Below are 12,983 nucleotides of genomic sequence, written 5' to 3'. Positions count from 1 at the left end.
ATTCTTTCTCTACCTGTAGCTTAAAGTACGCCCTAGTTCTGTTCTAAGCTCCACACGCTGCTGAGCAGACATTGAGCAGGAAACCCCACTTCTCAGAATACTTGTTCCCCAGCCTAAATATTTCAATCCTACCACTAATTCCAGGGCCACTCATGTCTGTATTAGGAGGTGGAACTTAACCAGAGAGCTAAGTCCTTTGCTGTTTTAATGGTAAGTAATTGGACTAAGGTAGGTATATGGACTATAGGAACACTTAAATGTTTATTCAGGTAAAATGTCACAGCAGATATAATAATTCTAGAGTAAACTATAGATAGCAACATGTGATCTCACTGGAATTCAAACACGGTAATCCTTTTATTGTCTTAATCCATAAATTTTAATGCATATGAGCAAGCAATCCTTGCATGTCAATCTCAACTCTCATCTTTCACATACATAGAGATACTAGATGTGTATTAAAGTTAAGTAACAAAAATGTAGCTTAGTATCCTTTGTTCATTCCTAAGACTATGTGGATCATACATAGCATTGGAAAAAGCTTATTCAAAGAACTCGTTTAAATAAAGTTCAATTTGCAAATTGTACCAATGACTTTGTACAAACAAATAAATGTACACAGACATGTAAAAAATAGAAAACACAGAGGGAAATATACACTTAATACATTTGAAAAATATTAAGATTTGGAAAGCATTAAGACATCTGGGTGTACAGCACATGTAAACCATTTTGTGGTGAAACCAGAACTGATGAATTGCACATTCACTGATATCCACTATAGTATAATAAAGTCAGCTCTTTCCTTTTCATCACTAAGCTAATGCTTCAGCAGTAGGCTTTGGCTAAAAAAAACAACCAAAAAAACCCAAACAAAAACATAAAACCCAGTTAATGCCTTAAAACATTTGTGTAAAGAACAATAACAGTAACAGCATGTGGATTTAAATGAGCTACAAAAACATCTTATCAGAAACAGAACTGTAATGCACTTATCATTGATCATCTTAATACCAAAGACATCTGGCTGTATTTTGCATCTACTAATATTAATGCTGATATTCTATCCTTCAGCTTTAAGGTCATGCAAGCCCTGGATTTCCAGAACCAAGAGAATATATTACATCATTTGCATTCACTTATATTCTTTAGATAATCATATTGCTCAAAACCAAGTGCTGGTATTTTCAGTATTTATGCACAGCTCCTGACCCATCTTTCATGTAGACCTCCATGCCAGGGAAAACCTTACATTGAAATTTGGGGATATTTGCTGTAAGCAATCAGCAGCATATTATACAGAAACAGATATAATCTTACCATCTCAATAATTTTGTTACCTAAATTAATAAGCTTTTTCAATATATAGAAAGGTGTCTTAAATTAGGTATGCCAGACCCTATTTTGGAAGATACCCTCTGTCATCTAGGATGCCGAACTCCATATTGCATGACATTTTCCCATTACAACTTTACATATCTTACCTGAAGAAGCACAAATTCACAAAGCTATAGCTGGGCATCCAGCAAATACTAAATGTTGTGTCATGAATTGCTAGCCCTACTTCTATACAGGGCAGCCCCTCGGTGTGGTACTAAGGCAAAAAAAATGATGATTTCCTTGCTATAATTTGTTTATTCCCTGACATTGTTTGTGGCTTACTTTCCCAAAGCAGAAGCTAGTGGAGGATTATATGTAAAATTGTGATAGGGAAGCATGACACAGAACTCAGCAGATCCTTCATTAGACTTGCACCTGCCTCATTAAAATATCCTCTAATACATGTTGGAGTGGTGCCTTGATTGCCTGTTATGTGACTGGAGGAATAAAAATCCGTAACTGGATAATTTGTAGGGACAGCAGTCCTATGGGTTGCCACTAGCCTGTCACCCAGCTGCTAACCCTGGACCGTGCACAGTTTCCCATTGGGCACTACAACTGTGAATGAGTGAGCTGCCAGTGCTGTGGGACCAACACACAGCTTCTCCCTGGGGTGTCACCCACAGAAGGTCTGCAAGTACTGGGGATGTAGCTGGGCTGCAGCATGAAACTGCAGTTCAGAGAAGGTCTGAACTGAAACTTGAATCAGAGAAGGTCTTGTCCATGACAAGCAAGAGATGCTGGCAGTATATTCTGCTGCCATCGTATCACACACTTCTTATGATAGATAAACTACCAGATCCTGAAATTCTTATGTGTGCTTGCAAGTGGGATTTGTTATGTTTGTGGTACTGGCTTCACACATTAGCAAGTAATTTATAAAAAAATCATTAAAGAAATGGCAGTTCCGTGCAGGAAGAATACTTGATTAGCTTACAGGCCAAGGTAGACACTGAAGAACTTACCTAAGAATTCTTCCTGCATATGGACACCCTCCTAAACTGGGACCATAAATAAATTTATGCTAACAAATTCTCTATATCTATATATTACATTGAGACAGTTACGATCAATCTCAAGTGTAGGTAACCTATCTCCCTATTAGCTTCAGAACATGCAAAAAAGTAGATATCTGCTTCCTCTAAGATACAAAGAAGAGATGTGTTTTCACTAAAAACACTAGAATTCAAAACTCAGCATCACCAGTAAAATGCCAATAGACATTTTCAAATTCTATAAACCAAGTGTCTAAACAGAAAATGTTTGATATGGAAGGAAACCTCCACATTAAATAAAACTCAAACGGAATGTAGTCAGTTTCTAAATACATTCAAATATTACAGTGTCTCTATAAATAGAAAACTAGATAGTGCTGAAGACCTAAAGCAGCCCTTTCCAAATGTTCAAGTGAATATATAGGTCTCTTTTTACTATCAATAATACACACTTGCTTGAACTACAGCTGTTCTAGTCTTTGGAAACAGTTCAAGTAACTTCCCTTCTTCTCTCCTCTGCAACTCTCTATCTTCCATTTTCACACAACAGAGTCACCAGGGCATATCTTAATTTCATAAGGTTTTTGGAAAAATACCACATGTCCCAAACTCTGTGTGCACGCAGTCAGTCAAGGAAGCATATCATAAATCCACCGTGGTCCTTCAACTGTCACTCAGGCAGTGGCACTTCTCTAGTCTCAGTGCTATATCCAAGAGAAGCTATGTGCTGACAAACTGCCTCTTGCTTGCACAGAGCCTGCTGAGAAGGATTTCAGAATACACTTGATTTATTGGGCCTCGGACATGATATGGGGACTGAGAATTTGTTGCATAGTCCTGCAGTTGTGATGGTTTGCTTTGATTGCCGAAATATTTCCCCAGCGTATAGTGCCTCGATAACGTCATTGTTATGTGTGGCCTTTCTTCAGAGGGATTGGATTTCACCACCTGCAGAAGAAATGACATATGTGAGTGCTTTCTGCCTGCACCTACAAAGACAGACACACAGCTGTGTGTGCAGAAATGCTGAGGCAGTTGTCCGTGAAGCAGGCCCTGATATTCTTACCTTGAGGCACAAGATGCTCATAAACATTATTTTAATGGCCAACTTGTTATGTTGCAAACTAAAGAGCAAGATCATGAATTTTTGCATAGGCTCATTATACTCAGTGATTTGACTTTGTAATGCCTTTGTGTATTAGACTTTGTTCTCTTCATTAGAGACAATTTACCTAAAACAATAAAATTCATACTCAACAGCTTGTCTGTATATTTTTAGCATGTGGAAGAACAAACTCATGACTGCTCCAAAATGCAGAAAGGTTTAAATCTTGCTCTGATACTAAGCACTTGAGGCACATATAATGTGTCTCAGCTATAAGCCCTGTGAGAATGCCTCATTCTGAGGTCTTGATGCAAACCTGGCCCAGCCCCACATTGAGATGAAAACCCTTGTGTGTCGTGTTTCTTCAAGAAGGGAGTTATGGTGCAATTTAACATTCCTCTTCTCAAAACACCACAGGGACAGAACCACAACATGATTCAGTAACTTAGTGTTGAAGAATGCTTCATGTTGGTCCCTGAAATATGCATAAAGCTCTGGGATGATCGTGTTCGACTTGTATGGAATAAAAACATGCTCATGGGACTAACAAGTGAGAAAATGAAAGGTATGGTTGTCAGGAGCTTAACAACTGGGGGGTGATCTCCGGTGAAATGCTGAAGGTCTTGTCTCAGTGAATACCCAGTCACTGATGAATAATGAAGCAACTTTGAGAGAAACAAAACTTTAGAACCTTGCACCTATGCAGGACAGAGGACCTCAGCCCAGGCAGTGGCAAACCCTGAGAATGCAGAAAAGGTGGTTAACTTATTTTTAAAATTGTATATATATGCTGACTTGATAGCTCTGATGCCCATCAATTTTCCCAGCAATCAATCACAGCAGACATTTGAAAATGTAGAATTCATTTATTAATGCACATATTTATGCATGTTAGCTTTTAAAAAAAAATGTATAATCAGAATCAACACTCATACGTGGTGAAGCTCATAATATATGAAATCATAAAAAATTAGGTGTGAGTGAAGAAATAACGTGCAAAGGCTTGAAAGACCGAGCAGAGAGACTATGAGGGAGCTGGCAGAACTGAAAACAGGAATTATCCACGTAGAAAAGTAATATATCCTCTGATCAATTTCATACAGCTAAGCCAAGGGCTATTATTTGTTTTCATGAAATTACTGTAGGTTCATTTTTCTAAATTAGTGCCTTAGATCTTACAATTATTTCAAAATGATGCCACCTTGAACCAATCACCCAAACTGCATTCCTGTTAGGCATAATCTCCCAGGAATGCAATCTAATGTTCACCCAGCCTCCAGCAGCCAGACACTGATTAAGATACAAAAATCCCAAGGTTGCTAATTTCTGCGTAGTGATTATGGTTTCACTGCCATTAAAATAGGAAATAAATCTGAATTTAAAATTAGTTTCTGAACTAATTGTATAGTGCTGCCCGATGTCCATAAGAATTTTCAAAGAATGAGGTAAATAAAAAATCAAGTTGTCATGGGTGCACAGAATTACAATTATGTTGGGCAATAAGTGCCAGGGTTGTGCAAGATATTTTATCCCAGCTCAGTATAATCCCTTTGAAAGTCCAGATCCCTCAGAAATCTGAGCAAAGATTGTAGAGTCTACAGAGATGGAGATTTCTATGCTGTCAGGGTCACCTGAGACTCTCTGAAATGGGTTGATGGGAACTCAAATAATTCTTCAGGCCATTCAGAGGAAATAGCTTTCTCTTCAGTGGGAACTAAATGAGCACTGCAGAAGGCATTTCAGTTCTTGTTTTTTGACTGCACAGATTGGCCAGTGTTCCATTCCTGCACAGGCATGCTTTAGCTTGGATAGCATTTACAGAGGGGTGCCACCTTCTGACACTTTAGGATGGTCAGTTTTTAAGAGAAAGAAAGTGAAAGTATAAAGCACAAAATTTAATCTGTTTCATCTGGTTTCAGAAAACATGAAAAGTGCTGGGGTTTTACACAGTGTTCTTGGCTTTGTCCTTGGGGCAAAATGCCATTTTCCTGGTGCAAACTGCTTCGGCACTTAATGAAACTCCACTAGCCAGGATGCAAAAATAAGCTGATGACAAAACTATTAAAAATAATGAAGTATCAAAAGAACTCAAGGACTTTCTTTTTACTTTCTTCAAGGATCAAAACTGGTTTTTGGTGCATGATAGATTCTACTGGGCATATCTATGGCTGTTTCAGAAACAATGACCTCTCAAGCCTCATTAATAACACCTCTGTGAGCCAAATTCTCCCCTGATCCTCCCCAGAAACTCATACTCTGTTGAGATTCCTTCAGCAGAGAAGCAAGACTAAATCTGCACATGAGCTCATACAAAATGATGGAGGAGTACATGAAAAATGCTGATGGCTGATCACGCCCTGTTGTTTTTCCACCCAGTTCCATACAAAGCATTTGAAATATTTAATTTTGAAGCTCTCTGTTTCACTCAAAAGATCTTTGGAAATGGCAAACATCAGCAATCAGCAATCATCTACAAAAAACACCAGCATCTGGGTTCTAGATACAGCTGTCTGGGTAAAAAGGAGGGAAGCATTTTCTCCACAGGACTATTTATCAATCACATAAATATCTACTCCGTGACTTACTCCCTCTTTTCCAGCTTCATTTGGACTGAGCTATATTTGTGCCTCTCAAGTATTGAGTAGTGTATTAGAGGACTGGTTAGCTGACCACACCTGCTGATGTTGGCCCCAAAGCATGGCACTGGTCTGAAAACACATGAGCTGCCATGGAGCCTGAGGTGGAAACCAGCTGTGAGGTTGATGCATGGCACATGAGCTCATGTGAGTCTGATAACACTCCCAAAAAATTCTACAGATTTTAGTTAAAAAAGCAGGACTACCAGTGTGAGTGAGAACAAGCAATCTACCCTTCTGTTTGTACAGTAACGGATCACAGCAACTATTCCAGATTACTTTTTCTCAGACAAAGGAAAACAGATATATATAACAGTAAGATGGTTTCTTCAATTTTAAGCTCTATTTTAACTGTACTTATGGTTTGATGTGAGTGTCCTGAGCTGTTCAGTTAGGAATGCATCAGTCAAAAACCAGTGAGACTGAGTAAAAAGAGAAACTGAGTCTGTGCAGATGTAGCAGATATAACAAATAACAGAAGAACCTGGAAACTGTGCAACATCCTTTTATATGAGTTACCTTTGCAGAAGGGCACGTTTATATTTATTTCACCATGCCAGCAGTTCAGCATGTCCTTGGGCCGCCTTGCACTGTGAGCAGTGATAAGTGCCACCATACAAACTGCTCTCGCCACGGTTTGTATTCAGGCCTAACTTTGAGTGACAGATGCTGACCTCACCACATACCTTCCTGTTTCTAAGATCTGACAGTTAAAATATCTTAAATACCTGTGAATGATATAAGTGTAAACTATTACCTCATGGAAATGGCAGCCACACTTCCCTCGAAGGAATTCTTTGTAACGTCCCATGGTGATGACAAAGGTGTCAACCACTTCATAGCCCAAATTTTTTGCTGTATCCAGAATAATCAAGTTTTCATTCCATAAGTTTTGCACTTCTGCCTGCATTCCAGATAAAATGTTGCAATGTCTTGTCAGAAGGACAAGGTTATTGTGTCATGGAAAAAATAGCAAAACTGTATTTTGAAAAAGCCATTATGTTATACTACAGACATGATTTACTATAAATTCACTCTTGATAAAAGGTACTACTCCAAGACTGATGTAGTCAGTAGGGTTTTTTACAGAAATTACAATTACTTTTCAGTAGATGTGCAGCTTCCTTTATAGGAAGATGTCATGATTGTTTAAAATATAATTCTTGGGTAATGGTTTTTAAAATGTAGTTCACTAATATGAGGTGTAATTCAGAAAAAAAAAAAAATCCAATTTTAGTTTGTCTGTAACAAATGGTGAAACTGCTCCTTTAAAGAAAAATTCAGCTTCAAATCAAATTCATTGAGGCTGTTGCTTAAAAGGGACTATAGGACTGTAGATATCCTAAATATGGTTGTACTGAAGAGCAGATTATTACTTCTGAATATACTTCAGGAAGACCAAGAATAGAAAAAAAGCTAGCCATAAAGTTGGCGAGGCAGTGGATTCAACACAGCAGACAAAAGGCCTTTGAGAGTAGATGGGGTAATCCTGAAGGCTAGAGGATACAAACCACATAGGTAATTTGGCATATGATTCCAATATTAAAAGGGAAAAGAATGTTGTTAACACCGTAGCTGATTTCTAGAGTTCTGTAAATGTAATGAATAAGAAAAATTCTTCGGAAGCCTTAAATACTCTATCCTTGCCTCACATACCCTGGATTGAAGCTCCTCATCCTAGGATTGAAATTCGCTGAAGACTATGACAGGAGCTATGAAAATGTTTCTTCATGTTGATGGCAACAATTTCCTTACTTTATTCTATTTAGGTCCTCCAGATAAATTAGGAAAATGGTTTGAATATCAAGAAGGCATTCAGTAGAGACAAGGCAGATAGGCAGTTCTAACTTATAAAGAATGGGAAAATCTGACAGAGCAGTCTCTGTAGCAAAGAGGAGGGTGAGAGTAACAAGAAGTCACATGCTGAATACAGCAGTGTGTTATGGTTGCAAAAAGACGTGGGCGCTAGTCCCCAGCACACCAGTGCTGTACATAGTCTGTGAAAGGTAGTAATTTTCTCTTTTCAACACCTGGGAATAACTGGAGCGTGACACACAGCACTGGCAGGCATCATTTACTCCGTTCTGCCTTCCAGTGCTTCTCATCCATGCATTTTATGTGTGTTCAATAGAGAATCATTGTCCAAATTGTAAATAAAAATAATCGAGTGAGTTACACAGTGCATTGAAATGAGCACATTTGTTACTCTGAGAGTCTTGGATATGATTTAAACTGACTGTAACATCTGATTAACAGGAAAATAACAGGCTAGATTCACTGGTACATTCCAGCTGCTCTGTAATGTTCTGGCTTCATAGGTGGGTTAAGATAGATTTATTGAGTTGTGCAAGCCAGACAAGTGAATTGGATCCAGCAGTAACCATGGAGGAAGCCTGGGGAGGGACTATGCACAATGTAGTATGAGGAGCAATCTGCTTATCTCCAGCACAATCCCTGAATTTTGGCATCAGGATTAATATTGGAGCTTCCTCTGGCTCTTGGGACAGCTGACCAAGCATGGCATTCAAACAGCTCTCTGCAGCAGAATCCATGAAATAAGGAAATTGGTTTGAAACCCTATTAGTAAGCAGTATGAACAAATACAAACATTAATCATCCTTTGATCCACTTAAAATGTGCTCAGCAGACGTAACATATTTTGACCAGACAGCAAAATGAATGACAAAATGACAAGTCTTCCATGAAAATGCTCTCAAAATGTACTGTAGCTTACCTGTGATAGAGAATGGATTCCATCCACTGGAAGGTGAAAGCCCATCCCTATGGATTTAACAATTACCAGGATATTCGATAGATTTTCCCTGTTTTGCAAATTTAAAAAAAAAAAAGCAAGGACACACTTTTTACTTAACAGACACAACAAAAGACAATGCATGTTTTATTTTTGTCAAAGTCACTTAACTGCACACCTATGAAAAAAAACAAATGAAAAGTTTATATTTAAAATTTTTTGTTCTCATAATTTATCATATCAAAAATAGGAATAGCACCAAGTACATACTATTACCTGTTCAACACCTTTTGGATAATTTGCAAGTGATTGGAATTAAGCCACTGAACGCCACCTACAATTAATACGGTCTGGTCTGTGTTCTCCAGGGGACGTGATCTGAAACCCAGAAAAGAAAAACAACACATGTTGCTTTAAACAGATGGTGAACATTTTAACTACATTGCTTTGCATTTCACTGAACTGTATCTGGCACCCTGATCAGATGCCTGATGTAATTTTCAGCTATTTTTTAACCACACAATATGGTCTGTGCATGTTATGTTTTATTGTTTACTGACTTTAATTGTAAAACGTGCTAAACACTTTCGTGAATAGAACGATAATACAAACAAGGGAGATACAGAGTTTGTGCAGTACCTCTGCAGCAGCTGTTCCAGTGCTTTTTCAAAAGTCGGTCTCTGGTTTGCAGTCATCCAGAACTGGGGATAGTAGGAGTAACTGATAAATGTTTTCCCCTCATTGATATTGTGATAACATTTAACATCATGAGTCTTCTGCCATTCCTGAAGAGTCTTATTCACTCTTTCAATTAGATAATACATCATGCCTCTGTTAGTTGAGTCACCTATAAAAAGAATCTTCAAATGGAAAAGATATGACTTAGAAGTTGCACAATCCAGAAACCATAAGATAAGAAAAGAATACAGCTAGTTGGGATGTTTTAAAATGCTTCTCATAATGTTCCAGACATATCTTTGTAAACTGCAAGTACCCTGGCAACTTAATACTAAACTTAGCAAGATCTGTGTGATTTGATTAATAAAAAACTCTATTATGTATTTTAAAGGTTATAGATGGCTATAGATGCAAAAGTCCTGAATCTTTCATCCTTGGTGATAATTTCTTTTGCTTAAGTTTATATTTGCTTCTAATTGGTAGTACACAATTACTCTCATGATTGCTTGCAGCTTCCTGCTTTTTTCCCTACAATTTTTCATGTGGTTTGCTCCTACACAGCTGCTGCCTTATTTGTAGAAAGATGGTCTTTCTGCAGGTTCAAAGGGGAAAGAAAAGGGGGTTATTTGGGTAGAAGAGAATCTGAATAGAATCCTGTCATGTGTGATGTGACCACCAGAAAGCATCATGGTCTGAAGGGAGCTAGAAATCCTGCTAGGATGACAGAAGTACTTTAAGTATAGCAGTCTCCGCTGGACTACCCTGAACTTGCAAATGAATAAAGAAGTTAAATTTGGGTTTGCTCCTACTCATTCCATAGAATCCTCTAAAAAAATGAACATCTCTGTATGGGGAGACCACAGAACCTAAAGTGTTGTGGTGATTTTGTTTTAATGCTATTGCCCTATTTTAAGTGGATAGGACTAGCATTTCCTTCTGATGAAGCAGGTAATGGAAGACAAGTCCAAAGAGTAGAAGAACTCAGGTTCACTCAGCCAGAAATCCAGAAAGAGGAACAAACATGAAAAACTGGGATTAAGAAGCGCCACAGAACCATCGCACAGTAACAGCCCTGTTCTCTGCACAGAAATACTCAGCTTCTCCTACCTCCTCTGGCACTTAGGGTAGTTGGTATCCTGTAACTTGGGATTTTGTCGTTTCCTTTCTTAATTTGATTTGGAGTTTGGTGTTTTACCACTGCCATCTTGAATATTTGATTATGCAAATAAAATTCAGACTGCACAAGATGACGTTTAAGAATATATTTCCAAAGTTTTTTTAGAGACTTTATGTGGTAAAGACATTTTGGACTATACTAATCGAACACATTTGTCTATATATTTATCTATTCCCATCAGGAATGTCACAGTTTTGAAAACTGATTCCACATCTCACTCTTAACCTATTGTGATTAAAAATAAACCACAACAGTGTACCAATGACACTTCCCACAGAAGAGAAGGAATATCAGATGAGCCTACCCTCATCTGATGTTAGGGCCAAGAATGGGCATGACTATGCCTTCCACTTCCCATGCCTTGCCCTTTGTGGGCTGCAGAGAAGCTCATGATAGATTATGTATGGTAGTAAACAAATAAAAACTAGCACTGAGCTCATAGAGCCTCTTCTAACTCCCATCCTGGACCTTTCAAAGCCATTTCATAGAGGAAATTCTTAAACAGCTGCTGCTCATGCTTGTATTGCACAAGCATTTCTCTCAGATGCAAGGGGTTTTCCAGCTTTCCACATTGTGTCAGAAGAAACCTCTTTAAAACAAGCATAACTTGATTCACAGAAGTCAAGGATCCTTGGATCCATGGAAGGACTGGTTGGATATTCTCTTTCTCTCTCTGACAGACACACACATGCATATAATGATTTAAAATTAGGAAGACAGTCCATGCTTAGAATATGTCCTAATTCTAAAGTAGGTTAACTTGAGGTTTTAAGCAACAATTCTTTTAGGTTGCAAAATCTCTTGATTCTCCAGTCTGTCTATATCCATGTCTCTTTAATCTCCATTTCATAAGCCCATCACTGTAGTATCTTGATGCATATCTACTTAAAAGCAGTTCTCAGATATTCGCAGGCAAGGACATCATGAGCTTGTAATGTGGGTGAGAACATTTCTGTAAAAACCCAACACATCATTAGCAGAATAACAAACAGGCCCTACCAAGTTACACACATACAGTAGTTAGTAGAACATACAACACTGCTTCTCTTCTAGTATCATATTACACCATTTTGTTATCACAGCATATGGGAATTGCAAAGAAGCATATTCAGCTATTAATTACATGAAACTGGCAGATGGGACATTTTTATCTCATTCTAGTGTGACTAGAATTATCTTCGTTGTTTTCTCATAACTGTATTTCATCTAATCTCATGTACTACTGATTTCAAATAGCAGGACAACAGCTTCCATGGGAAAAAAAAAAAGACCATGGCCAATGTCAATGAACATGATGCACAGATGTCTTTTTTGCCAATGCTGTGCAATTTAGGGATGAAGAGTCAGGCCAAACACTTCTTAAGTCTCAAACACTGCACAGCATCGAAGATTAAGATCTCCCTTTTTTATTATGTCAAAATTAGAGCAAAACACACACACACATCCTAATCTACACTATTACATGATTTAGCATTTGAGGGCTTTACAATTTTTCTATACCTACATAGGTACATACACATAATCAGTGGACCCGTTGATGAATTTTTCAAGTCTGCCCTGGGGTACCTTCCTGGCCAGGAGATGGAGATGGAAGGGCACTATGTGCAGTCATTCAGTAAACCCCTACCAGAAGAAGCAAGTTAGTTATGATCATGTCTTAAAGTGGCAGCTCTAGTCTGGAGATGCCATAATGCTGGGCACCATATGAAACTATCAGGTGGGCTTCAGAATATGCCTATTGTTGTCCTGATGTTCTGAGAATGTGAAATAGGTGTCAGGAGTCAGAACAGACTCCTTTAGAGCAATTAGCATAACTAGATGAAACAGACAACTGTTAAGGCCCTGACATACTTCTTCTAATACCATCACAAGACTGATGAGACTGCACTCAGCTGATTTCCAAATCAGGAATGAGAAAGACAGCAACATCACACTGGGTAAGAACACAGGTTGTACCACTAGGGAAATTAACCTAGACTTTTAGAAACAGGTCTGCTAAGAGAATAGTCAAGGCTTGCTGCAATGGGAAAGAAAGAAATGAACCAAAGTGGACTTGTGGTTGTACAGAAAGACAGATCAAAATGGGAGGCCATCCTTAAAGATGTCAGTCAATTACAGTAACCAGATTAGCTCACAGTCATGAAGTCTTTGTTCAAGTAGGTATGAACCACATCAGGACTGTACCACTGGCATCAGTCAATTTTGTTTAACTCTGTCTTCCACGGTGAAATCACAAGTTTTTTGAAAGGTATGAAAAGTA

The 12,983-nt window shown here is 38.2% G+C and overlaps 1 protein-coding gene across 1 annotated transcript in view; it reads right to left on the bottom strand.

The window, feature by feature from the left end:
* Window positions 1-300: 300 nt before the first annotated feature.
* CPED1 (cadherin like and PC-esterase domain containing 1) overlaps window positions 301-12,983 on the bottom strand; it is a 146,761-nt gene continuing 134,078 nt past the window's right edge. Inside the window, exons 19-23 of the mRNA XM_033059148.1 lie at window positions 9,508-9,728; window positions 9,145-9,246; window positions 8,851-8,938; window positions 6,874-7,020; window positions 301-3,323 (exon numbers count right to left, since the gene is read on the bottom strand). Of these exons, the coding sequence (XP_032915039.1) occupies window positions 3,096-3,323; window positions 6,874-7,020; window positions 8,851-8,938; window positions 9,145-9,246; window positions 9,508-9,728 (786 nt within the window). The 3' untranslated portion in view covers window positions 301-3,095. The remainder of the gene's footprint in view (window positions 3,324-6,873; window positions 7,021-8,850; window positions 8,939-9,144; window positions 9,247-9,507; window positions 9,729-12,983) is intronic.

The sequence above is a fragment of the Catharus ustulatus genome, chromosome 4, assembly GCF_009819885.2.
Source record: "Catharus ustulatus isolate bCatUst1 chromosome 4, bCatUst1.pri.v2, whole genome shotgun sequence".
NCBI classification, from domain to species: Eukaryota; Metazoa; Chordata; class Aves; order Passeriformes; family Turdidae; genus Catharus; species Catharus ustulatus.
Note: the sequence above shows the minus strand (reverse complement) of the source record. Positions and strands in the feature narration are given on the sequence as shown.